General features: G+C 39.0%; 1 protein-coding gene across 3 annotated transcripts in view; it reads left to right on the top strand.

Annotated features, from left to right (window-relative positions):
• The window catches only part of FAM3C (FAM3 metabolism regulating signaling molecule C), a 64216-nt gene extending 42040 nt beyond the window's left edge, over positions 1-22176 (top strand). For 2 of the 3 annotated variants that reach the window (XM_043589348.1, XM_043589347.1), the window contains exons 6-10: positions 4834-4892; positions 6026-6076; positions 8050-8134; positions 19306-19432; positions 20026-22176. In XM_043589348.1, the coding sequence (XP_043445283.1) occupies positions 4834-4892; positions 6026-6076; positions 8050-8134; positions 19306-19432; positions 20026-20115 (412 nt within the window). In that variant the 3' untranslated portion in view covers positions 20116-22176. Of the gene's footprint in view, positions 1-4833; positions 4893-6025; positions 6077-8049; positions 8135-11001; positions 11274-19305; positions 19433-20025 lie in introns of those variants that run through there. The other variant, XM_043589349.1, reaches the window with a different exon arrangement.
• The last annotated feature ends 3865 nt before the right edge of the window (positions 22177-26041 follow it).

Genomic DNA, 26041 nt, shown 5'->3' with positions numbered 1-26041 from the left:
TTTCTTTGCTCTGAAGTCTATTTAATTGATGATTATATAGCCACTCCCTTGTGTAAACAGCTTTATTGAGATATAATTCACATGCTGTACAATTCACTCATTTAAAGTATACAGTCAGTGGTTTTTAGTGTATTCACAGGTACACTACAGTCAGGTTTTTGTTTTTGTTTTTGTTTTTTTGGGTTTTTTTTGGTGGGGGAGAGAGTGTGCATACGTGAGCCAGGGGAGGGGCAGAGAGGGAGACAGAGGCTCTGAAGCAGGGCTCAAACTCACAAGCCATCAGGTCATGACCTGAGCCCAAGTCGAATGCTTAACCGAGTGAGCCACCTGGCACCCCTCGAACATTTTTATACCTCAGAAAGGAATTGTGTCCTTCAGCTATTGCCCTTCCACCCCATTCCCATCCCCTTCCACTCCCTTCTCCCCTGCCCCCCACCAGCCCTAAGTAGCCACACTTCATTTGCTATCTCTATAGATTTACCCCTTCTGGACATATTATATAGAAGGTTTTACATGATAGGTAACTTTTTTGTCATCAGTGTCCTCACTTAGCACAGTGTTTCCAAGGTTCATCCATGTTAGGGTTTGATTAGTACTTCATTCCTTTTTATGATGGAGTCATTCTCCATTGTGTACATGTATCACATTTTGTTTATTCATTCATCAGTTGATGGACATTTGGTTTGTCTCCACTTTTGGGCTATTGTGAACAATGTTTCTTTCTTTAAAAAATTTATTTAAATTTTAGTAGTTAACATACAGTACAATATTGGTTTCTGGAATAGAATTCAGTGATTCATCGCTAACTTACACCACCAGTGTTCATCACAAGTGCCCTCCTTAATACCCATCACCCATCTAGCTCATCCCCCCCAACCCCCCCACCCACTCCTCTTCCAGCAACCCTCAGTTTGTTCTCTATTGTTAAGAGTCTCTTATGGTTTGTTTTCTTCCCTCCTCTCCGCACCGCCCCCCCCACCGCCCCTTCCCCTATGTTCATCTGTTTCGTTTCTTAAATTCCACATATGAGTGAAATCTTATGGTATTTGTCTTTGTCTGATTGACTTATTTTGCTTAGCATAATACATTCTAGCTCCATCCATATTATTGAAGATATCAAAATATCTTTCTTTTTGATGGCTGAATAATATTCCATTATATATATAACACCACATCTTCTTTATATAATGAATAATGTTTCTATAAATATTTGTATACAGGTTTTGTATGGACATGTTTTCATTTTTCTTGTATATATGCTTAGGAGTGGATTTTCGTTCACATAGTAATTCTATGCTTAACTATTGGAGGAGCTGCTAGAGTGTTTTCCAAAGTGGCTGCACTAATTTGCCTTTTGACAGCAGTGTATCAGGTTTCCAGTTTTTACATATAACACTTGTCATTATCTAACTTATTGGTTACAGCCGTCCTAACGGGTGCTGAGTGGTACCTTGTGGTTTCAATTTGCGTTTCACTGATGGTTAATGATCTTTAATATCTTTTCATTTATTTGTTGGCCATTTGCATATCTTTGGAGAAATGTCTATTCAAACCCTGCCCATTTTTAAATTGGATTATTTCTTTATTATTGAGTAGTAATGCTGTGTTCTTCTGATTAATGTTTATGTGATTTATCTCTTTCTACTCTTCTACTTTTCACCTACCTGTATCATTATATTTTAAGTGAGCTTTTTGACCCCAAACCATAAAACTACTAGAAGAAGATCCAGGGAAAAACCTTTATGACATTGGTCTGGGCAGTGAATTTTTTTGGATAAGACACCAAAAACCTAGGCAGCAAAAGCAAAAATAGACAAATGGGATTACATCAAGCTAAAAAGCTTCTGCACAACAAAGGAAACAATCAAGAGAACAGAAAGTCAACCTACAGAATGGGGGAAAATGTGCAATCCATATTATCTGCTAGGATATTTAATATCTAAAATGTATAAGGAACTCCTACAACTCACTAGCAAAAAAATCAAATAACCTGATCAAATAATCAGTGAAAGGCCTAAATAGACACTTCTCAAAAGGATACAAATAGCCAACAGGTATATGAAGAGATGCTCAGTGTCACTAATTATCAGGGAAATGTGAATCAAAACTGCAATGAGTTAATCACCTCACACCTGGTAGAGCGGCAGTCATCAAAAAGACAGAAGATATCAGATATTGTCAACACTTCATCAAGTGTTGATGAAGATGTCAAGAAAAGGGAGCCCTTTTACACTGTAGGTGGGCATGTAAATTGATTCAGCCATTATGGAAAACAGGGTGGAGGTTATTGAAAAAATTAAAAACAACTGGCTTATCTAATAATCCCACTTCTTGGTGTATGTCCAAAGGAATTAAAAACAGAATCTTGAAGAAGTATCCACTCTCACGTTCACTGCAGCATTATTCACAGTAGGTAAGATGGAAACAGTCTAAATGTCCGTCGACAGATGAATGGATAAAGAAAATGTGGTGCATATATATGCGCAATGGAATATTATTGAGCAAATAAAAGAAGAAAAGTCTGCCATTTGTGACAACATGGATGAAGCTGGAGGACATTATGCTGAGTGAAGTAAGCCACATGCAGAAAGACAAATACTGCCTGATCTCACTTATGTGGAATCTAAAATAGTCACATTCATAGAAGCAGAGAGTGAGGTAGTGAGTACCAGGGACTTAGGGGAAGAGTAAATGGGGAGATTTTGGTCACCGGGTACCAAGTTTCAGTTATGCAAGATGATTAAGTTCTTGAGATATAATATACAATGATGTGACTATATTACAGTACTTTATTGTTTGCTTGAAATTTGCTAAGAGGGTAGCTCTTAAGTGTTCTTACCATACACACACAAGTGGTAATGAAGGTGATGAATATGTTAATTAGCTTGATGTAAATATTTCACAGTGTATATCAAATCGTATACTTAAATAAATACAATTTTTGTCAATTAAAAATATACTTCAATATACCTATATACTAGTGTACCTCAACAAAAGAATTTCTTGTAGACACCACGTAGTTGGGTCCTATTTCAATCCACTGTGTCAATTTCTGTCTTTATTTGGTATCTTTAAACTACTTACACGTACTATAATTATTGACATGTTAGGACTTAAGCCTGCCATTTTATTATATTTTGTTCTCTCTCTCTTTTTTTTTTTTTTCCTGTTTTCTTTTACTGGCTTCCTATGAGTTCCATGAACATTTTTTTAAATTTCTTTTTGATATATTTATAGTGTTTTTTGAGTGTATTTCTTTGTAGAGCTTTTTTTAGTGGTTGCTCTTGCTATTTACTTATCTGGCTCCTGATAGAAGAAGTTTGCTGACTCAAGGTCTAGACTTAAGAATGAGGAAGAAAGGGGCGCCTGGGTGGCGCAGTCGGTTAAGCGTCCGACTTCAGCCAGGTCACGATCTCGTGGTCCGTGAGTTCGAGCCCCGCGTCGGGCTCTGGGCTGATGGCTCAGAGCCTGGAGCCTGTTTCCGATTCTGTGTCTCCCTCTCTCTCTGCCCCTCCCCCGTTCATGCTCTGTCTCTCTCTGTCCCAAAAAAAAAATAAAAAATAAAAAATGAGGAAGAAAATGTTAACTATGCAGATTAAAAGTATATTATGTCAGTAACTCTTACATTGTGAATAGCACAAAAAAATGAAGGAAGTTGTCTTCTAGTAATTTAAAAGTTAATATGTGTTTCAACAAAAACATCACTCACATCATTGACAGGCGAGTGAAGTTCCAACATATACCTTCATCATTTCAGTTTTTCCTTTGTCTTACTCTTCAAATGAAATGTCATCCAAGGTTTGTGTTCAAACTGCATTCATCCATCACTTGCAACATAGGTTAGCTACAGATATAAGTTCTATGAAAATCAACACGTTCTGTGAGAATCAGTTGGCCACGTGGGGTTCGTAGTAGAGTGTTACAGCTTTTCCTGTGAAATTGTGTGGAACAAATCTTTTATATCAGAAAAGTTCATGATAAACATAGGCCCCTGTGTGCGTGTGTATAGATGTACCACATGTGAGTGTGTGTGTGTGTCTGTGTGTATTCTCACATATGCATACTTGCCCCTCTCCACCAACCGCAAACCAGTTGTGAATCATTGAACAGCACACCACCGGCAGTATCACTATTACCTTGAATTTCTAGAATTAAAGACACCTACAGTTTGAGTGTAATAATGCTGATTCAGCAAACCGAACCGACACAAGCCAGTGTTCCACTCTTACCTTCCATGTCACAGTATCCCAGTGGTCTGTAAGCTGCTCGTGGATGGTGATTACCTCAGCTGTAACAGTACGAGTGAGTGTGGTTTGGTGCCGCAATTAAATGCATACAAGATTCCTTCTTCTGAGTGTAGAGAAATTTTACATTGATAATGATTAAGAGGATGTTCACCATTATTCTGGTTTTCAGATTATAAAAGCATCTCACTTCTGTTTCATGTCACATTGATATTGCAAAAAGTAGAAAAGAGATTATTGTTTGATCCATGGAGGATAGTGCAAAATATGTGCGTAATGTCCACATGTTTTAAAGATTTTCTAAAATGCCATTTCATCACACAAAAGAGCAGCAAAAAATAGTATTTGGGCCCTGATACATTTTAATATATCTATTTGTGAATTCTTACTTAAGGACATTGCTTTAAAATTATTTAAATTTAGACTGTCTCCTGTGATGTAGTAGAGACCTTTTAATCTCCACTGCAGTTATTAAACAATTGTGTGTGTATATAATATCCCCAACTCTTTTTTGACATGGCTTTATTTCTCTGATCTAGGTTTATTTACAATATCTAATTCTAAATTTGTCTTGACTTTTCCCCTTCAGTTTAATGAGTGGCGTTAAGAATAACGTTGGAAGAGGGATCAATGTTGCCTTGGCAAATGGTAAGAATAATTATTTTAGCTTACAGATGTGATCAGTGGATACTCATGTGGCCCAAAGTAAAATGCACCTTAATATCAAGGGATCAGGTCAGAAAGTGCCACACTTGACCCTAAAGCCCTCTTCCCACCCTCATCCACAAAAACCACCTGTAGGGGGAGACTCGGTGTCCAAGTATTATAGCATGCTTTCTTGGAAGCCTCCCACTTGCTGTGCAGTGTGTGGAGAGCTTCCCACGTGAAATTGATGAATGCTGAGGAATGTGGAATCTAACAAAATGAAGATAGATTGACATGATGAGGGTGTGTGAATGACAGAGGGTGATGGACTAATGGGAGGGGTGGGGAGAGGAATGAAGAGTAAAAATTAATTGTAACTTTTCAGTATTATCCACATTCATCATGTAAGTTCATTAGTGAAAGTAAGTTCATTGAATCCTGAGCATCTCAAGTATTCTTGCAAAATCAAATCTGAAAATCTGAACCCGTGAAGTAAGGAACTGCATGCTTGTCTTTTCCTTCTGGTACAATAACCCTGTAAGGCTGTAATGGGGCGATTAGGAACCACGGCCACCTTCCCCAGTTCGTAGTATAGGAAAATATTCTTTACTTCTTTCACAAAAGATAAGTTTCTGCATTTCTACTTTCTTCATTTTCTTAGGTAAAAAGCTCTGTACCTGTTTGTCTAATTGATAGCAAAAAAAAAAAATACACTTTAAAAGGGAAATAGGTGAAAAAATTTTAAAAGATGACTTTAATGATAGAAAATAGCATCAATTAATCTTTTTGTAAAAGGCTTACATATTTTTTGGTAATTGTTAAATAAGGGAAAGTGGTAACACCTAAGAATGAAAAATATCGACCTGAATTTGAGTGGTCTACATACGGTCTCTCATGAATTTGGTTGCTGCTCCTTGGCTTAAAGATTAGTGAGAAAGTGCAGAATTTTAATTTATCCAAAAGTTACTCTTTTAGAAATATATTTCAGATGCACACAGTTCAGATTTTAAGTCTTTTTCAAAATAACTCTTTCTTGTAAATGAATTCACACCCATCATTGGATAAAATCATTTGTCCCATACAGTGTAGGAGTATATTTCAATTGCGTAATTTGATATGATTTCCATCTCTTTCAGGAAAAACAGGAGAAGTATTAGACACCAAATATTTTGACATGTGGGGAGGAGGTAAGTATAGGTAACATGTAACTGTTCTGTTGCTATAGCACTGACTGACTTTTTAAGCCTCCTCAATATAACATAGCCCATTACTGAGAAAATAATGGTATTTTTGTGTTCATTCATTTTCTCTTTTCACTAAACATCTATCTGTATTTAAATCATTAGTCACATTGTGTATATTTTGCTTTTTTATAGAAATTGTGTAATTAGGAGCAATAATACAAAAATTTAGATTTTAAAAATCTGAGTCCTGTATTTTGCAGCACAACTAATTGAAAGCTTTGGATCCTTTAGCTTTCTGACTGAACTTTTTAAAAAGGAAGAAGTAATTTAGAGAAGGGCAGAAGCAATTTAAGCACTTTTACTTAAAATTAATTTTTTTGCATATTTTTTCGTCACTAAAATAAATTATAACCAGGATTATTATTAAAGTAGATAAGTACTTGAGAGAAAGAATAGAGTGTTCTTTATAGTTCACTGCACGTAGAGTGATTTACCAGTATCTTCCTAATGTGGAAGTTCCTCAAGGAACAGGTATAAGTCATTTACCAGCATGCAGAAGCGAGGACCTAGTCCCTTGAACAAGAGTGTGCCCCAAAGACATTTCTTCCTCAGATCTGATGGAAGGCCAACACTGATTTATCTTTGGATTCTTTTCTGAGGTGTTGGTTTGGGACATATATCAGCATGAGGCTGTCCCCAGCACCTCCTCATTTCCATTCCCTTTATAGATTCCCTAGAAGCCAATAGTTGTTAGTCTTGAAGTTTATGTTAGGTTTTCAAACCATTCAGCTTTTCTAGTATTTCTTCAGCTTGTAATGAGATGCAATGTTTTATTTAGGACTTTTCACAGCTGTCAAAATGGTATAAACTTAAAATGCTACCATCAATTTTATAGTCTCACGGCATAATTGGCCCCACCAAAACTTATTACAGGGAAACACCCTTCCAAAACCTTTGTTGAAATCAGCCACGTGACTAGAAGCTCTGCTCTTTCATCAACTGTAGATGGTAGATTAATTACTGCCGAACGCTGAAAAGACTCTTCAAGTGAAGAAATAGGTGCAGTTTACTTCCATCTTTGCATTTAAAAGGAAATGGTTTGTTAGCTGCTCTGTACATTTTCTCAGAATTGAAAATGCTATTACTACAAAAAAGAATGCAGTTAGAGGACGTCTTTGGAATCTGCTATGGGAAGAAACTGAGTAAATTTGAAGTGTTCCAGTTCTGAAATAGTGTTAGATTTGGGGACTGCACAGAGACCTGATATTGGAGCATTCAAGATATAAAACGATTGGTAGTACCTGATCTACCTCTGACCACTTTGTAGTCACTGAAGTGGTTTATTTTTAAGTTTTTGTGAATCTTGGTGCACTAGACGAAGCAGGTAATGACTGTGATATTTGCCATAATTAGACATAGCCTTCATTCCTCTCCCAAGATATGCCCAGAGGATCATAATCAGTGTGTGTGTGTGTGTGTGTGTGTGTGTGTGTGTGTGTGCACGCGCGCACACGCGCGTGTGTGTATTTAATTTTTAAAGAAATTGCAGAGCCTTTTATGAATTAGATAAAAGCTCTGTGTCCTTTTAGATAAGTACCCAAACCATTTTACATATACCCAGGGAATCCCTGAGGCTTTCTTCTGCCCCCACCCCAAGTTTCTTTCTTTAAATTACAAGTCATGCTTTAATATGACTTTGCCATGTGTTTTTTTTTTCATTTAGCCCCTGGTGGAATGTCAGTACAAAAGACACACAGGATTGGGAAATTCTAAGTTGATGGTGGGATCCTATTAAGGGATAAACTTCATTTTTAACCTATTCATAAGATTTATTTCCCTTTTGGTTACTCTACTTTTGAAATTATTGATTTACAAATACTTCATGTTTTAGTTTATTAACTTTTAGGAGATTATCGTGATGGCTACTTAGTCACTAAAAAATCCCCCAAAACCATCAATCCTTTCTTTTTCTCCAGATGTGGCCCCATTTATTGAGTTTCTGAAGTCCATACAAGATGGAACAATAGTCTTAATGGGAACATATGATGATGGAGCAACCAAGTATGTAAACTTAAAATTTTATACAATTTTTGGAGCTATAATTAATTATAAAAGCAATACATTTTCAATGAAAAGAAAATACATAAAGCAGAGCAAAGTACTCAAATTCCAGATAAACACTATTAACATTTTTTTATTTGCTTCCTTCTGTCTTTCTCTGTATTTATCATGCATATGTGGTCATAAAGTTAGAACCACATAGTACCTAAAGTTTGTTATACCCTTTTATATTCTAATTTTAGTAACCTTAAATAGTTTTCTCTAATATTAAGATTCTTCAGTAGCATTTCCCATGGCCCACCAAGAGTTGATCACACGGCCCCACCTTTATTTGAAAGTTTCCTTTTATTGCCAAAATTTTTGTATTATAAATAATATTTCGATAAACATCCTTTTAAGTAATCATGTCCTTAGGGTAAGTTCCTAGAAGTGGCATTAACTATGAAGGAATAAGTGTGATATGTTTTTCATAATGTTTAATGCATGGTAAACTTTTATATACAACTTTTTTCTTAAAATTGTACATGTTGTAAAACTTTGAAAATACAGAAAAGCACAAAGAAAACAAGTTATAGTTTGTCTACTCAGTGATAACCATTGATAAGTTAGTTTCCATCTCCAGTTTCCTTAATACACGTATTTTCTTCATCTTAATCATTTGGAATGCTAGCATTTACAGCATATCTTTTAATTTCTTTATGTGGTGAATATTTTCCCATAACATTAAATAGCTTTCATAACAAAATTGTTCATGTCTGCCTAGTATAGCCCTTAAACATGTGTCATGATTTAAAAATTATTTAATCAGGGGCGCCTGGGTGGCGCAGTCGGTTAAGCGTCCGACTTCAGCCAGGTCACGATCTTGCGGTCCGTGAGTTCGAGCCCCGCGTTGGGCTCTGGGCTGATGGCTCGGAGCCTGGAGCCTGTTTCCGATGCTGTGTCTCCCTCTCTCTCTGCCCCTCCCCCGTTCATGCTCTGTTTCTCTCTGTCCCAAAAATAAATAAAAAACGTTGAAAAAAAAAAAAAGAAAAAAAAATTATTTAATCAAATACCTGCTGCTGGATCCTCAGGCTATTTCAAGTGTTCATACTTAGAAAAATGTACTATCTTAAACATTTTTGAACAATCATCTCTTTCTTTTAGAGAGATTTTTTTGAGGTAAGGTATTGAATCAAAGGATGTTTATGTTTTTTAAAAATGATTTTTTTAAGTTTGTACCAATTTTACATGGCTCTCATAAGTTTCAGGACACTGACTATTAATTTTTTAAAAGTTACCAATTCTAAAAGTTTTGGAAAGGGATTTTGTTAATGTGCCTTTCTTTGGTTATTGTTGAGACTGCATTTTTTTTCACAAGTGTTTTTGGCTCTTTCTCTTGTAAACTGTCTTTTGACCATTTAGGTTGACTCATATTGATTTGTAAGGACTTTTATATGTTAAGGATATTAACCATTTCTCATGTTAAAATATATTACTTTGTGGGTTTTTTTGTTAATTTATGGTGCTTTTTGACTTTCAAAGTTTAGACTAATTCCTATTTAGTCAAGTGTATGGATTTTTCATTTTAGTTTCTTCTACTTTTATACTTGAAGTATTTTCCTATATCCAAATTAAATATTTAGTACGTTTTCTTCTTCCAGCAACTTCACTGTTTTCATGTATTTTATTTATTACACTATTTCATGTATTTTATTTATTGAACATTTACTAAAAATGTTTATTTTGAGAGGGAGCACACGCACATGCATGAGCGAGGGAGGATGAGAGAGAGAGAATGAGAGAGAATCGCAAGCAGGCTCTGTGCTGTCAGCTCAGAGCCTGACATGGGGCTCAGTCCCATGACCTGAGCAGAGATCAAGAGTCAGACGCTTAACTGACTGAGCCACCCAGGCTCCCCTGTTTTCATGTAATTTAAAAAATAAATCTGTTATTTCTCAGTGTCTTAGAATGCCTATTTTCATGTAGATTTGACTTTGTTTTTTATAATTTTTGTTCTGTTCATCTATTTCTTCCTTCCCCAGTAAGACACTGTTTCAGTTTTTTAATAACTATTTTATAAAAATAACTGTACTTAATACCTTTCTGGGGTGGTTAAGAAGTCTTTTTTTTTTTTTTAATTTTTTTAACGTTTATTTATATTTTTGAGACAGAGAGAGACAGAGCATGAACAGGGGAAGAGCAGAGAGAGAGGGAGACACAGAATCCAAAACAGGCTCCAGGCTCTGAGCTGTCAGCACAGAGCCCGATGCGGGGCTCGAACTCACAGACCGTGAGATCATGACCTGAGCCGAAGTTGGATGCTTAACCAACCAAGCCACCCAGGCGCCCCAAGAAGTGTTTAATAATAGTGTTTCTCAATCCTTTCTATGATATTTTATCCAGATGAAAAGTATGGTACTTTTATCAGGAATAAAAAGCACCCCTTACAGATTTTAATTGAAAAGGCTATAAAATTAAGTTCACAAAGGAATATGGCATGTCTGTTTATTGAGTTTTTTGTACCTGCATTTAATGTATAATTACATTATTGCAGATTTGCACTAAGAAAACAGTGCTACTTTTTGAATGTTTTAAAGTGGAAGTATTTTCTTTGACTACATTTTATCTGGTTCAGCTAAGGATGTGTTAAATTCATAGATGGAAGGTTAAATAAAACTGATCTATGCATCCATTGCCATTTAGCTAGATAGAACTAAATGGAAAGTAATTAGGCATTCTTTATGGAAAAACAACTTGCTGTTTGCTTTTGCTGATAGATTAAGATAGTTTACATGTATAATTTGAGGTTTAAAAATTTTTAAAAACCTTGCTTTCCTGAGTAGATACACATGACCTCTCTTTTTCATCATGTTATTTCATAATTATAGCTGTCAGCTTCAGACCTGTTTCCCTTCTTCTGATAAATTGTGGCGATACCTCAGAACTAAGACAGGATATTTCTTCTTTAACTGACGTTTATTGGTGCCCATCATATATAACAAGAGCAGAATCAGAAGACATTCAGCCTGTAAGGCAAAAGAGAAATCTACATTTTGATGTCTTGGAGTGCCTGGAGGCTCAGCTGGTTAAGCCTCCAACTTTGGCTCATGATCTCACGGCTCATGAATTTGAGCCTGACATCTGGCTCTCTGCTGTCAGCATAGAGCCTGCTTCATATCCTCTGTCCCCCTCCCCTGTGCGCTCTCTCAAAAATAAATTTAAAAAAGTAAATAAATTGTGATGTCTTTATACTTAGCCAATATATGGTTCAACCTCTGTATATTTAAATGATTTCAATTGTCTGCATTTTCAGTTTGGGTACATGAATTTGTATTTTGAATATTTCCTTTTTCCAAACACCAGTGAAATAAATTGTAAGTATTGTGTCCTTTATACAAAAATGGACACGCAGTCTTTATAAATGGCCATCTGCATCTATTAAATGTAACGGAATTGAAGCATACACCTTGGCAGGTATCTGTGGAACATTTGAAGTGTGATTCATCAGCTGTGGTATACCCAGTCTTCTATGGGATTAGAAGCTGTCTGTGCTTCAACTGATGTGTTAAGGGCTTTTCTTTCCATAAGGCTTCTGGATTTTACTTCATAGGAATGGTTTGTTTTCCTGCTTATACCCAATACCCAAAAGAGTTTAGAATTTGAAATGGATGTGCGTACTGTCTCCAAGACTGGGAGTTGGTATGGGTTCTCCATAGTTGTCCCTGCCTGATCCCAGTTACTGCTATCAGCAGTGAGCTCCTTGGCTGTACAGTGAACTTGTGAGAGTGTTTGCGATTGGTCTCCATCATAGCACTTCCCAGAGTGTGTTCTAGTGGGATCCCAGCCCTTTAAACCTGTAATGGTCAAATAAGTTTGGGGGATGGCACCTTGCATTTTGCCTCTTTCAGGGATTTACAATGCAAGGCCCTGAAGTTTGCCCCTAAGGAAACCTCTTTACCTGTGTTTATCCCAGTGTTTCTTGATTGTAACAAGGAAGCCCATTTTAAAAACAAAACAAAACAAAACACACACACATACAAAAACCCCTATATTTAAGAAAAGGTACATTTTGGAGAGTGCAGATCTCTAATGATGCCTACTTCCTCCCCCTCCCCCGACCTACCCTTCTAAAATAAATTATTTGTTTATTTAATGAAGAACTTTAATAGTTTGAGCAAGCTAAATTTTGCTATCGTAGCCCTCCTTTTGGAGACAACACTCTATGACATGTTAGCTTCCTGGCTAAGTGAAAGGTTTAAATGTGGGTGACCTGAAGTAAGTGATCCTAAGTCATTTGACAAAGCATCCAAGCCACAGTTGGGGGTTGGGGGGGGAATTCCCGTGGAACTGTTTACAAATCTCTCCGCTGAACTGCTCACCTCTGAAGGGCACCAGTATCTCATCATTGCTCTATCTGAAACAAAACAGAGCAAAAAATTATTCTTAAGTAAACATTACGTTCTCAGGGTTGGTCTCCTTCTAAATACCACCTGGTAGTCTTAGCTTGGGTAAATGGAGCAATAAATATGTTCCCCAAATCATTTGATACTTCATGTTTGAAACTAATTAGCATTTCTCTTTCATTTTTCCGTTTTCCTGCACCATACACAGGACCCTTGTCACCTTTCATCATGTTAAGTTTCTGGGTTGGTTTACCCTCTGGGCTGCATTTTTTTGGGCATCAGCTCTCTGGTTGATTATCAGCTCTCTTAAAATGAGTGCCCCAGATCAAACACAGGGCTCCAGATGTGGTCTGGCCAGTGCAGGGGAGATGCTAGCTTTTACCGTTCTGGAGATTACATTTCTTTGAATATTCATGCAGACTAGTATTGTATTAGTTTTCTTTAAATGGTCATATCACATTTTTGACTCATGAATTTTTGGTTAAGTTAAACTCTTAGATCATTTCATTTGATCTCAGACCTTTTTTTTTTTTTTTAAACCACTGCCAAGTCAGGTCTTTCTCCCCATTGAGTACTTGCTTTTGTTTAATCTAAATGAAGGGCTTCATTTACCCTTGTTATCCTTGTTACATTCAATTTTGCTGATTTTAGCCCATTAGGTCATGATTCTGACATTTGTCCTATGAGATTTCCATGATCCAGGCTTTGTAGTCTCTCCAGAGTTGTTCTTGTGTCTAAATCGAAGTCATTGATGAAACTGTTCGCCAAGGGCAGTGTGCCACCCTACTAGGGGCCTCCTCCAAGGGATTCATCTACTGATCATCTACAGAAACTGTTTTTTAAACAGCTGCCAGTGCACCCTAATAGGCATATCATCCAGCTGCTGCTTCATTATTTTATTCATAGAGGCTATTTTCTAAGACTCTCAGATGCTCACTTGAAACTCATGAACTATGCTAATTACAGTAGCCTAATCTACCACCCGAAAACCTCTTTACATGGTGAAATGCCTGAGATGACATTAACTTGGCTTGATTTATTTCTCCCTCCTCCTCACTACCCCATCTTTGCTCTTCCTCCTTTTTTTTTTTTTTTTTAATGTTCACAGGATCTCCTTGCTGTCATCCATTCTAGAATTTGCTAAGAATTGGAAGTAGTTCTATTGAACCATTTTTTCTAAAAATTTCCTTGCCTTTTTTGAAGACTGGAGTAACTTTTAACGATCTAACACCTTCATTTTCCATAATGCTTCTAAAATAATGGACATTGCCTTGAAGATGATATTAATAAGTCCCTCGGAATTTAACTGTGTGATGTGTGTAGGCCTGGAGGCTTCCCTTTACTTTAAAGCACTTATATAGACATTCCTGAACCACTCTTCCCTTTTTATGTTGATCAGAGTGTTTGCCTCCCTGGAAAGGACAGGCATGCTTTGATCTCGATATTATATTGTTCTTGTGAAACAGTGGGTCACTTCGTTGTTTGTGCTTAGTAGCAGAAGTTCTTTCTGTGGCCTTTTATAGTTTTAGGAGCCTCATCTTATTCTGAGCACTACAGGTCTTCCTGGTAGTAGTATTCAAAGTTTTGCCATCAGTAATATGATTTGCCCTACATTTTTGGATGCTTTTCTGAGTTTGAGCCCATCAGAGAACACTCCTATAGCAGCACTAATTTAGAACCTATCCTTCTCTTTTCTGGGATTGCTAGCAATCATACAGTGAAAATTATTGGGAGTTTTGGTTTGTTTTTGAAGAGTCTTCTTCTCTCATAAGAGCTTTTAATCTGAACTTTGTATGATGTGCTCTCTTTAAAGTCCAGGCTCCGGGGTCACCTGTACCTAGCGTTGCTTATTCTTCAGTTTCTGGAGATAGTATGGTGATTTTCTTCCAGAGTTCTTGACACCTCCACTTTTACTTCCCAAGTGCTTCTTCCCTGTTGGTCCACAATAAGCCCAGGACATTAATTCTCCATGTTGCTTTCTGTGCTTTTCAAGACAGGTGCATCGGCCTGTTGTGATGGTGTGACCGTGGGGCTCTCAGCGGCTCCTTTTTCCCCAGGAAAGATGGAGGCAGATCTCTGAGTCGCCCCCTCTCCAGTACCCACTTCCTCTATTGTACTCCAGATTGCCCCTGTGTAGCTGTAGAATCTCTTCTAGGAAAACCTGATCCCTGTCTCTGCTTTCTTGTTTGTCACAGGATAATTTTTAATTAATTTTAAAGAAAATGTAGTCCGTTGAAATTTTTCACATCTCTGCTAATTAAGACCATTGGTAGAGATTAATGTATATGTAACACACTCATGGGGGTCCTATATAGAATAAAAGCTTATATTTTTAAAATGTATGCTATGTATATATTAGTTACACTGGCTTTTAAAGAAATGGGAGGGGCTCCTGGGTGGCTCAGTTAAGCATCTGACTTCAGCTCAGGTCATGATCTCCCAGTTCGTGGGTTCAAGCCCCACATCAGGCTCTGTGGTGACAGCTCAGAGCCTAGAGCCTGCTTGGATTCTGTGTCTCCCTCTCTCCCCTCCCCTGCTCCTGCTCTGTCTCTCTGTCTCTCTCAAAAATAAAACAGCATTGAAAAATAAAATAAAGAAATGGGATATTTTGATACCTAATGTGTATTGAATCAAGTGCTGAGAATATTGGTTACGTTGCATGATTTTAAACTTCTTTTTGAACCATGAAATCATCTTTTACTAAAATAAAAGATGTCGGAAAGGAATAATGAAATCCTCCAAGTTCTATGTAGGCAAAGCAGACAATTTTAGAAATTACTGAGAAACTTACCTTGTTCTAAAACTGTAGTGGATACTCATAGGGGCAAGGGGTGGGGGCGCCTGGACCACCCCAGGTTTGAGGGTTTGCTAGGACTAGCATGTGGTCCTGCTCGCCTCATGACTGCTATTTGTTACAGCAAAAGCAAAATCAGCAAAAAAGGGAAATACGCACTGAGCATAGTCTGGTGGGAACCAGGCTCACGTTCCAAGAGTCCTCTCCCAGTGGAGCCACACAGGACAGGCTTCATTCCTCCAGCACCAAACAGTGACAACACTGTGAAATGCTGTCTTGTAGGAAAGCTTACTGGGGACTCAGTGTCCAGGGATTTTACTGGCTACATAGGCACCCTCTGCCTGACACATCCCCAGATTCCAGACTCCCAGATGTAAAGTAGGTGTTCAGCATAGACAGCCTTGCTTCTGCAGTACAGGCACAGTGACCCATCCCGAGCAGTTCTGGGAATGGGGGGAGCCCTCCCCAAATCCAAGTGTCCAGTTGCCAGCCGGGGACCAACCCGCTGTTAGGCCTTTCTAAAGATAGCCCTCGTAGGCCGGCTTTGTTGCCCTCTTCTGCACAGGACCGCAGGGTGTTCTCATGGGAAAGGAAGTAAAGAGATGAAGGGAGGGAGTCAAAACAAAGCCATTTTCAAGTTGCTTCTGGATCTCTGGCTAAATTGGCCTAGTTTACTCATGTACATCAAGATGACTGGTTCTGAAATTCAGAAGTAAGGAAGTAAAAATGATTGCCCTTCAATATATTTCTTAATTGATATAAAATTCATAGATGAAGAAGATTTTATTCATACTTTTTACAGGGAGCCAGGCCTGCAGTCGGAGAAACCACCGACTTTGCAAGCAGTTTTTATTTTACGTATAAAACAGTCTCTTGGCATCTGGGAACTTCACCTTCAGCTATTTAGGAGCAACCCCAAAGCCCATGAGGTGCCAATTGGTAATTACTCTGAGATGTAAATGTGAATCAAACCCCAGAGCCTCAGGGCGCCTGGGTGACTCAAGTCAGTTAAGCTTCCAACTCAGCACAGATCAAGATCTCCCAGTTTGTGAGTTCAAGCCCCGCGTCACGCTCTATGATGACAGCTCAGAGTCTGGAGCCTGTTTCGGATTCTGTATCTCCTCTCTTTCTGCCCTCCCCACTTGCATCCTGTCCCTCTCTCTCTCTCCCTCACTCTCAAAAGTAAATAAACATTAAAAAAATTTTTTAAATATGTATTGCTGGGGCACCTGGGTGGCTCAGTTTGTTAAGCATCTGACTTCAGCTCAGGTCATGATCTCCCAGTTTGTGAGTTCAACCCCTGCATAGGGCTCTGTGCTGACAGCTCAGAGCCTTGATTCAGTTTCAGATTCTCTCTCTCTCTCTCTCTCTCTCTCTGTGTCTCTCTGCCCCTCTCCCACTATGCACTCGCTCTCTCCCTCCCCCCCCCAAAATAAATTAATAAACAAAACCACCAAAACCTCTATAGGCGGTCATCACTGGGCTGCCTAGTGAACCTACTGCCCAACCTCTGCATTTTAATACTATTTATTCTTATTGCAGCAAGATTCACCTGCTAGTGCTGGTAATGCAAGTAAAATGTTCTAGGAAGGTAGCCAGAAAACAGAACGTTTGGATAAACTAAAAAGTGGAATTTGACAGTCCTCCAGATCCACGACATCCTGACACCATTTGGAAACCAGAAAACAGGGTTCAGGCAATGCACTCAGGGAGTGTCCCTCCCTCTAATACAGGTTGCTCATTAAGCGAGCAAACAAATGAAAAGTGATGGCTAATTCACGTAAGGATGGGCGCAGGAAAACACGGCTGCAGACTTCAGGAAGAAAGCCAGAAGCATGTACACCTGATTCTCTGAAAGTCTCAAAATCTTCAGAGAGGCCAAGACTTCAGGGTTTCTTCTGCATAGGCATTTCATTTATTTTTATTTTACCAGGTTGTAAGTGCCTCGCTTTATATAGATTTTTGAGTCTAAATATTCCAGGGTTATAGCTGATTTTTTCAGTGATTCTACTGAACTTCCTCCAGGAGAACAGCAGTACCCAGGCTGTAGTTAAACAGCTCCACTAATGGGTGTTTCCCCCCAAATACAAAAACACCCCTATGTGTATTGTGGCATTATTTACAATAACCAAGATATGGAAGCAGCCCAGTGGCCATCAATAGATGAATAAAGAAGATGTGGTATATATGTATGTATACACATGCACACACATGGACAATGGAATACTACTCAGCCACAAAAAAATAATAAAATCTTGTCATTTGTAGCAACATGAACGGAGCTACAGAGTATAATGCCAGGAGAAATAAGTCACAAATACTGTATGATTTCACTCATGTGGACTTTAAGAAACAAGCAAAGGAAAAAGAGAGACAAACCAAGAAACAGACTCTTAGCTACAGAGAACAAACTGATGGTTGCCTGAGGGGAGGTGGGCGGGGGGATGGGTGAAATAGATGATGGGGAGTAAGGAGAGTACTTGTCCTGATGAGCACTGGATAATTTATGAAAGTGTTGGATCACTATATTGTACGCCTGAAACGAATCTAACACTGTATGTTAACTACACTGGAATTAAAAATTAAAAGAAAAAACAACCCAGCTCCACTGCCCATGGATGTGGTTTGCATAAACTGGAAGTATAATATATATGCACTTCTTTCTTGTTTTATGCAGTTTTTTTTAAACAAATTATTTTATTCATCGTCATGACAGTTACATGAGAACTCTGGTACCTAGTGTTTCTTTCATTAGTACCTTAAAAGACTTGACTGATAATGGCATGAGATGTTTCAAAGAACACTGTCAGGTAAATAAGTACCTTCCTCACTGCCCCTTATGCTGTTTGCAAATAGAAACCTTACCTGGCTTCAGACTTTAGCAGAACAGACGTCTGTAAGTGACCTGTAAGTACCATCTCTTGGAAGATCTATAGGACCTACTGCCGAATACCTGCACAGGTGGCCCTTGCCCTGAGCGATCTTTTGTTCTCTCTCTCTCTCTCTCTCTCTCTCTCTCTTTTTAAACTCTACAGCTAGCTAGCGTGTATCTACTGAATTTCTTCCTTTTTGTGACACAGAGAGGAGACCGAGAATACTCAGCATTAGGATGATAACCCACACAACATTTCTTAACACTATCTTTCAGTTAGCTGTTTCCCTACCAGTTAACTTTTGCCACTGCCCTTCGTCGTCGTTGGCTGCACTTCACCGCTATGTGGTTGATACTCATTTTTACTAAGTAACCACTCAGCAGTTCTTACTGAAGTACAATTTATATACTTATTCTCAAGATTCATTTTCTTTGAAATAAAACATAGTATTTGAAACACCTCGATACCTGTCAGCATTTACCTTTTTTCAAATGTAATTGACAGAGCGATTAGTGGAAATTCAAAGTGATTTTTAATTTTGCAAAGATACTATTTGCTTAAGACCTTGTATTAACCTAGGTAGGCATGTGCTCACTGCGGTATCCCTTATTTATTTGGTGGATGTAGATGAAAGTGAATTATTGTAAAGATGAAGACATCTAAAAGGTATTTCTTAATAGAATAAACTTAAAATTCCAGATTTCATGTCTTTTGTCACTAAAGAATTCAAATAGTAGGAATGTTGCTCTGAAAAGAAATTTTTTAAGTTTATTTCTTTATTTGAGAGAGGCAGAGACAGCACAAGCGGGGAAGGGGTAGAGAGAGAGAGGGAGAGAGAACCCCAAGCAGTCTCCGTGCTGCCAGCACAGAGCCCGACATAGGGCTCAAACTCATGAAACTGTGAGATCATGACCTGAGCCAAAACCAAGAGTTGGATGCTTAATCGACTGGGCCACCCAGGTGCCCCTGAAAAAAATTCTTTATTCTTTTTTTATATTCTCATTTAAGCTGATACTTTCTCATTTCATCTCATGTTATATGTTAATATCCTTGTGAATCAGTATACTTAGATAATATTAGTGCTCTGTGTTAACTGTATTATTCTTTTTCCTCCTCTTTAAGACTCAATGATGAGGCACGGCGGCTCATTGCTGAATTGGGGAGTACCTCTATTACTAATCTTGGTTTTAGAGACAACTGGGTCTTCTGTGGTGGGAAAGGCATCAAGACGAAAAGCCCCTTTGAACAGGTTAGTGTCTTAGACTTTCAAAATTAATGGACCAAAGTAAGCTGTGAAACTATACAGTGCATATTCCTATCCCAATTATTTGAAACTTAGACAAAGCAGCCATTAAATATGTTCATATTATTTTTCATAAGCTCTTGGTAATCAGTTATTTGAAATAACCATGGCACTGTTTTAAAACCAAAATTTAAAAATAGTCCTATTCTGCATGGAAAATTTTTTCCTATATGACAGTGCATTGGCATATCAGTGCTTTTATCAGGACCATTGGGAAGCATCGATTACTAAGGATTTTAATTGAGCTTTTGATATTATAATCAGTTAAGTTTAGAAATACCTTAGAACTTAGAAGAACGCAAACTTCACTTTTTGACTAACAGGTGATCCTTTAGAAAACTTGTGCGATGTTTTGTTCTTTTGGCTATTTGAAGGCCTGCTAGGCCCCAACGGTGGCTCATAGACTGTCTGGAACAGTAACTGGTGTGCACGCATCACTGACATGAGTGTTACTGAAATGAGTGCACTCAAGTATGTTCCTGTAGAGCAGTGGTTCATAACGGTCTTTAACCCTGTATCCTACTATTGTATTCCAACAGCACATCAAGAACAATAAGGACACAAACAAGTACGAAGGATGGCCCGAAGTTGTCGAGATGGAAGGATGCATCCCCCAGAAGCAAGACTAATGTAGAGGAAGTTGAAGGAGACGCACTTTGATTATTAATGGCAGAGCTGTGACAGAGGAGCTATGTGTAAATACTTTAAGAGCATGCAGCCATCTCGGTGTGTGCATGAGCATTATCCCTTTTGATATCAGGATTATTTATTGCTAACGTAAATAGATGCCTTTGTAAATAGTCATCATAATGAGCAAATCACTGAACCATTTCTAAGCACATTTCCATAATAATAGTACAGTGGTTAGACTGCTACAGTAATGACATCCTTTAATTCTAAAAGCATACCCGATGGATAACTGAACCGATTGTGAAAAATATATTGATAATGTATACTGGTTGCTGTGAAAACCTATCATGGAATAATTTGGATTTTAGGGAGGAGACTTTGTTTTCTTTTATACACATATATACATACACGTATATATGTATGTATATATGTATGTATATATATTGCTTTTTAATGATAGTATCTTTTAAATTAAAAAGATATTTGGCTAGTTGTGTGTGTAATGTTACTTTACAGTCTGACTCTCTGCTCTTTTTCCTTAGTCTTTCTCTTCTCTTCCCAAAAAACCTAGAAATAAATGAAAACCTGTATCAGATATGTGAAAAGCACAACAGAATTCTTTTTTTTAAATGTACACAGTAAAAAAGTAAATATGTAAATGTAGATGGTATTCAGGACTGTAGTTTGCTGGATTTCGTGTTAGCGGTGTGAATAACGACTTCGCAGAAGCTGCTTAGAGTGAGGCTGGGGGTGGCAGCCCCACGGAACTAGGGAAGCTGGCCGCGTCCCTTCCCTGTCCCAACCAGGTAGTGCAGGACAGCCATGGCAGTATATTTAGAGCAACACTGGCATAGATTTCCCTCTTGAACTGTTGTCAGCATTGACCATGCAGTTGAGAAAAAGGCATACTTTAATATCACAGTTATTTTGATGGTCAACCAAGAAATATTTCTGTATTCACTTCATCTAACTTCATAATAGCAGTTTTGCCTGAAGATATAAGGACTTAGAAAAGTCGTAATTACTGAGTGGAGTGATACCATTTAAAAAATAATTTGATTGGACCTCAGATGACTTCATACCCAATTCTACATAAAATTTTGTTAACTTGAGATATTAACTAAATGATTCAATGTGTGTGTGTGTGTGTGTGTGTGTGTGTGTGTGGATACACACACACACACACACACACACACTTTAAGGGCGTTAAATACCTATTGTGCATGAAATATCTTAAACTGGAACATAAATTAATGATCAAACTGCTATTCACAATAAAAGGCAACACTTAAATTTTGAATATAATTTTAGATGACTTGTATAAAAAAACTAAAGGCAGTATTTTTATTTTGCTGTAAGCCAACTTGGAGACTATTAGCTATTTCTTAAATATTAATGAGCTTTGGGGTACTGGTTCTTCTCAAAATGAATGTAATTCAAGAATAAATGCACCTTATACGTTTATAGAATTTTTGTAAACTTTTCAGATTTCTGGTGCTCATATGCAAAATCACATTCAGCATGTATATTTTGACATTTAAAATACTTCCCTAGATTATGTCAATTAAAAGAATAGCTCTTTTCCAGTTCCAGGGATGGTGAATTGATGTTGCATTTTTTGCATTGTTGGGTTTTGTTGTATTATCTGGCCAAATAACATACCTACAAAACTTCACATTAGTGTTTGTCAAGCATTCATTGTACTGCTCAACATGGAACGTTTAAGACATTCCTATGCTTAAACACACTGGTATCCTCAGGATATATGTATAGAATTTAAGTACCCAGATGGCAAGACATCCCTTTCAAGGTGAAAAGTATAAGACGGTAGCTTCGTGAAGCTGTGCAGAATGTCATAAGGAGGGATAAAGATTGGTTCTGTGGCAGTTTCGGTGCAGTTTGCTTTTGTTTCAGTTCATGTATAGATGGTGCCAACTTTAGAAGCAATAATTTTCCCACGTTTCATTTTCAGATCTCTTGTAAAAGTCTGCATTGTAAATGTAACAATGTTCATTTGATGTTGAGAATTTTCTTTATTAAAATCAGAAATTTGGCATTGACATTTGGGTGTATTAAATGGTGTATAAGGACTTTGGGATGCATACTTTTTATTTGAAATCACAAATTTTTGTTTTCCAGAACAAGTGTGTTATAGTATGCCTATTAAAGTTAAGCTAAGACTGTAGGAAAATAAGTGATATTTGGGAAATTAAAGAAAAATTGAGCCAGAGTCTTTATATTCCTGACTTTAAATTGATTAAAGTTCGTCAGTGTTCTGTCTACGTTTTGTATTTGTTTCAAAATGAATCAGCTAATATTTCATTATGCCAGATGAAACTCAAAGCATTTAGCCTGTATTGCACTTCATACTTTAACAGTTTTTACAATTCTAATTTGAACCCCTCCCCAAAAGATGATAGTTCAGTTGACATACCCCATTTTTAACTGAAGGAATGAGAAATGTGCTGTGCTCAGAGTATGAAGAGTAGAAATGCGTGTAGAATACTTTTTAAAATGAATAGACAAGGAACAATTGCTCATGTTGATCAGGGAAAAGATTTCCTGCTTTACCCTCCTCAGCGAGGCCTCGGACAGCGGTCAGTACATGTAAGTTAAGAGCTGCAGAGTAACGTACCAGATTTTACCTTCACTTTTTTTTAAAAAAGAAATGTTTATTTTTAAAATTTTTTTTAATGTTTATTTATTTTGAGGCAGAGAGAGAGTCCAAGCAGGGGAGGGGCAGAGGGAGAGGGAGACACAGGATCGGAAGCAGGCTCCAGGCTCCGAGCTGTCAGCACAGAACCCGATGCGAGGCTCAAACCCACGGACTGCGAGATCATGACCTGAGCCGAAGTCGGATGCTTAACTGACTGAGCCGCCCAGTCGCCCCTGTTTTATTTTTGAGAGAGAGAGAGAGAGAGAGAGAGAGAGAGAGAGTGTTTGCGAAGCAGAGGAGGAGTAGAGAGAGGCAGAGAGAGAATCCCAAGCAGGCTCCAGGCTGACAGCCGTGAGCCTGACACAGGGCTCAAACTCACACACTGAGATTATGACCTGAGCCAAAGTCGGATACTCAACTGACTGAGCCACCCAGGTGCCCCAGATTTTACCTTTTCTAAAGCACCCCTTAGAATTTTGCTGCCTCTTCCCAGCTTGATCTTTCTGTCGCATACTTGGTTTTTGATTGTCATGTGATGATAGCTAGTTAATCCCAATTCCCCTCAAAGCTCCCTTAATCTCACTACTGTCCTACCTCTGGTCTCTCCTCTCCCGCACCCCCTTTCTTGAGGTTCCTGTCAAATCAAGGCCAGCTAGAGCGAAAAGCAGGCCTGCCTGGCTTGGGAGTGGCAGTCTTGTTAGGCAGCTTGAAGGAGCGTGGGGAACGCCTTCCAGGAACCTAGGAGACTTCTTCCACCAGAACCTTCCTGCAATCCAGTGAGGGTGCAGACAAACCTGAGGGCAGCTATATTAAAGAAATGCTTTCAACACTAGGATGTCGCTTCTAGAAAGGAAAAGGGACTGGCTGATCCTTCAATTAGAGTCGGAAGAAAGGCTTCTGGGCTTTTTTGCCTAGGCAGTTTATAAGCAAATTTACTACAAAGACCGTCTTCCCAGTAGAGCTAGTTCACTGGCGCAACTCGCTGCCAATCACTAACCTCACTGTTTAGGGGTGCCTGGCTAACTCATTCGATAGAGCATGCAGCTCTTGATCTTGGGGTCTGTGAGCTGGAGCCTCACGTTGGGTGTAGAGATTACTTAGCAAACAAAACAAAACTCACTGTTCACCTCTATGTAAAGTCTGCCCATCACTGGATGGGCACTTAACATTGAATGAAGTTGAGACTGAATTGGTAAAAGAGGGGCGCGTGGGTAGCTCAGTCGGTTAAGCGTCTTAGGCTCAGGTCATGATCTCGAGGTTTGTGAGTTTGAGCCCCCCGTGGGGCTCTGTGCTGACAGCTCGGAGCCTGGAGCCCGGAGCCCGGAGCCTGCTTCGGATTCTGTCTGTGCCCCTCCCCTGCTCGCACTCTGTCTCTCAAAAAATAAACATTCAAAAAAATTTCAATTGGTAAAAGATAGTCCTATATTTGGGAAAAATAATTTATGAAACTGCAGTCTCCTAATGTTTCGTGTAATCAGCCTGCATTTATTTGACTTGATCACCAGAGAGGAAAGGGTCCTAAAACCTTAAAGAGGAGTGAATTCTGTAACGGAGGGAGTGTAGCATACTGGTGAAGAGTACAGACTTGCCTGAGTATGTGTCTCTACTTCATTGCTGACTACATGGGGAACTTGAGAAAGTCTGTATCCTCACTGTGTTTGTGGTGCCTTCCCGAGTGCCCGGTACGCACTAAATGCAACTGCTAGTATTGTCCTTATTATTGACTGTGTCTCTTGCAGCTAATAGTGTTCTGGTCAAAGACAAAAGCCAGCCTCCCTGAGCTTCCCAGTCCCATCTTGCCAAACACCACGTACAGCCCCAATGTTTGTGTCCAGCTACCCTTCTTCCCTGCCCCTGTTATCCGGTTGTTGAAACCTAATCTCCAATGTAACGGTAATTTGGAGGTGGGAACCCTGAGAGATGATTAGGTCAGAAGAGTAGAGCCCTCACTGGGGGTAGAGCCCTTATGAAAGAGACCCTAGAGAGCTCCCTGGCCCCTTCTGCCGTGTGAGGACACAGCAAGAAAACACATGAACCAAAAAGCAGGTCTTTATAAGACCCCAAATCTGATCTTGGACTTCCCAGCCTCTAGAACTGTGAGAACGGAATTTCTGTTTGTTTATAAGCCAACCCCGTCTGCGGTGTTTTGTTATAGTGCCCTGAATGGACTGAGACACCAAGCCAAAAAGGAGCCTTTGAACGACTTGGATGGTAAGGTCATGAGAGAGGACACAGCTCTTCACCCGAGGTCCTCCTTGACCTTGGCCTCCGATTATGTATCACCTGTTCTTTCATTCAGTCTGCACTGACACCAAACCGTATCTCATATGCAGAATCCCGGCTTTTGTGGATCTCCAGGGGGCCAGCAACTCAAATGATCACATGATCTAGTTGCACTTGCTGTCCCGTCTGGAGGGGAAGGTATGGGAAAGCATGTGACTTAGCCAGAGGCTGATTCCTTTCTGTGGTGGCAGCTGGCAGATGAGCCTCGTGGGGGAGCGCTCTGCTGCAGCCCCAATCCAGGAGAGCCCAGAACAAAAGGCCCGGAGGCCTGCTCCTAACCTGCTACGTAACCATCTAACTCCTGCTGAGGGTAAGGGGGGACCCAGCTGCCACCCTCTTGCACACCAGCATTTGCTTCTTGTTCAGAAGGCCCGTGGACGTTCTTACCCACTAGCGAGTGTTGCCTGGGCAGGAGAGGAATGCCTTGAATGGATTTTGAGACGTTTTTTGCTTTCTGAGACCTTTTTCCTTATAATAGTAAACTCATTATTTGAACTTTATGCATTTGACTTTCGAACATTTTTTCTGTGATGCGTTGTGCCTTTATGTGCTGTCGCTGCTGCTTCGACCTGGCCTACTCGGGTGGACACGCTCAATACGGGGGCTGCTGAATCCCCTGCCAAGGCTTCTTAACCTCAGTGTCACCAGCGGAATGGTGAATGGAACTGCCCTGTTTTCTGTAGGTATATCGCTCAAAGCTGAGGAAGAGTACACGCTGACCTCTGGAAATCAGGTTTTAGTGAAGAGCCCAGTCTGAGTCTGAGAAGTTCTATCCTAAAACTTAACGTGAATTTTTTGATTTATTTTATCATTTACTCAGATGTTCGTTTTAACATAGAAATCTTTTCAATTATTTCAAGTTTCAGCCTCTAAAAATGGTTAGCTTCTGCATACCCCGTGTGCCAGGAGTCAGACTGGAGAAGTGCTGTGCGCAGTATGTGACCAGAAGAGAAATGAACCCTGAGGAGAATGTCTTGCGAGTCTGA

The sequence above is a fragment of the Prionailurus bengalensis genome, chromosome A2 (assembly GCF_016509475.1).
Source record: "Prionailurus bengalensis isolate Pbe53 chromosome A2, Fcat_Pben_1.1_paternal_pri, whole genome shotgun sequence".
NCBI classification, from domain to species: domain Eukaryota; kingdom Metazoa; phylum Chordata; class Mammalia; order Carnivora; family Felidae; genus Prionailurus; species Prionailurus bengalensis.
Note: the sequence above shows the minus strand (reverse complement) of the source record. Positions and strands in the feature narration are given on the sequence as shown.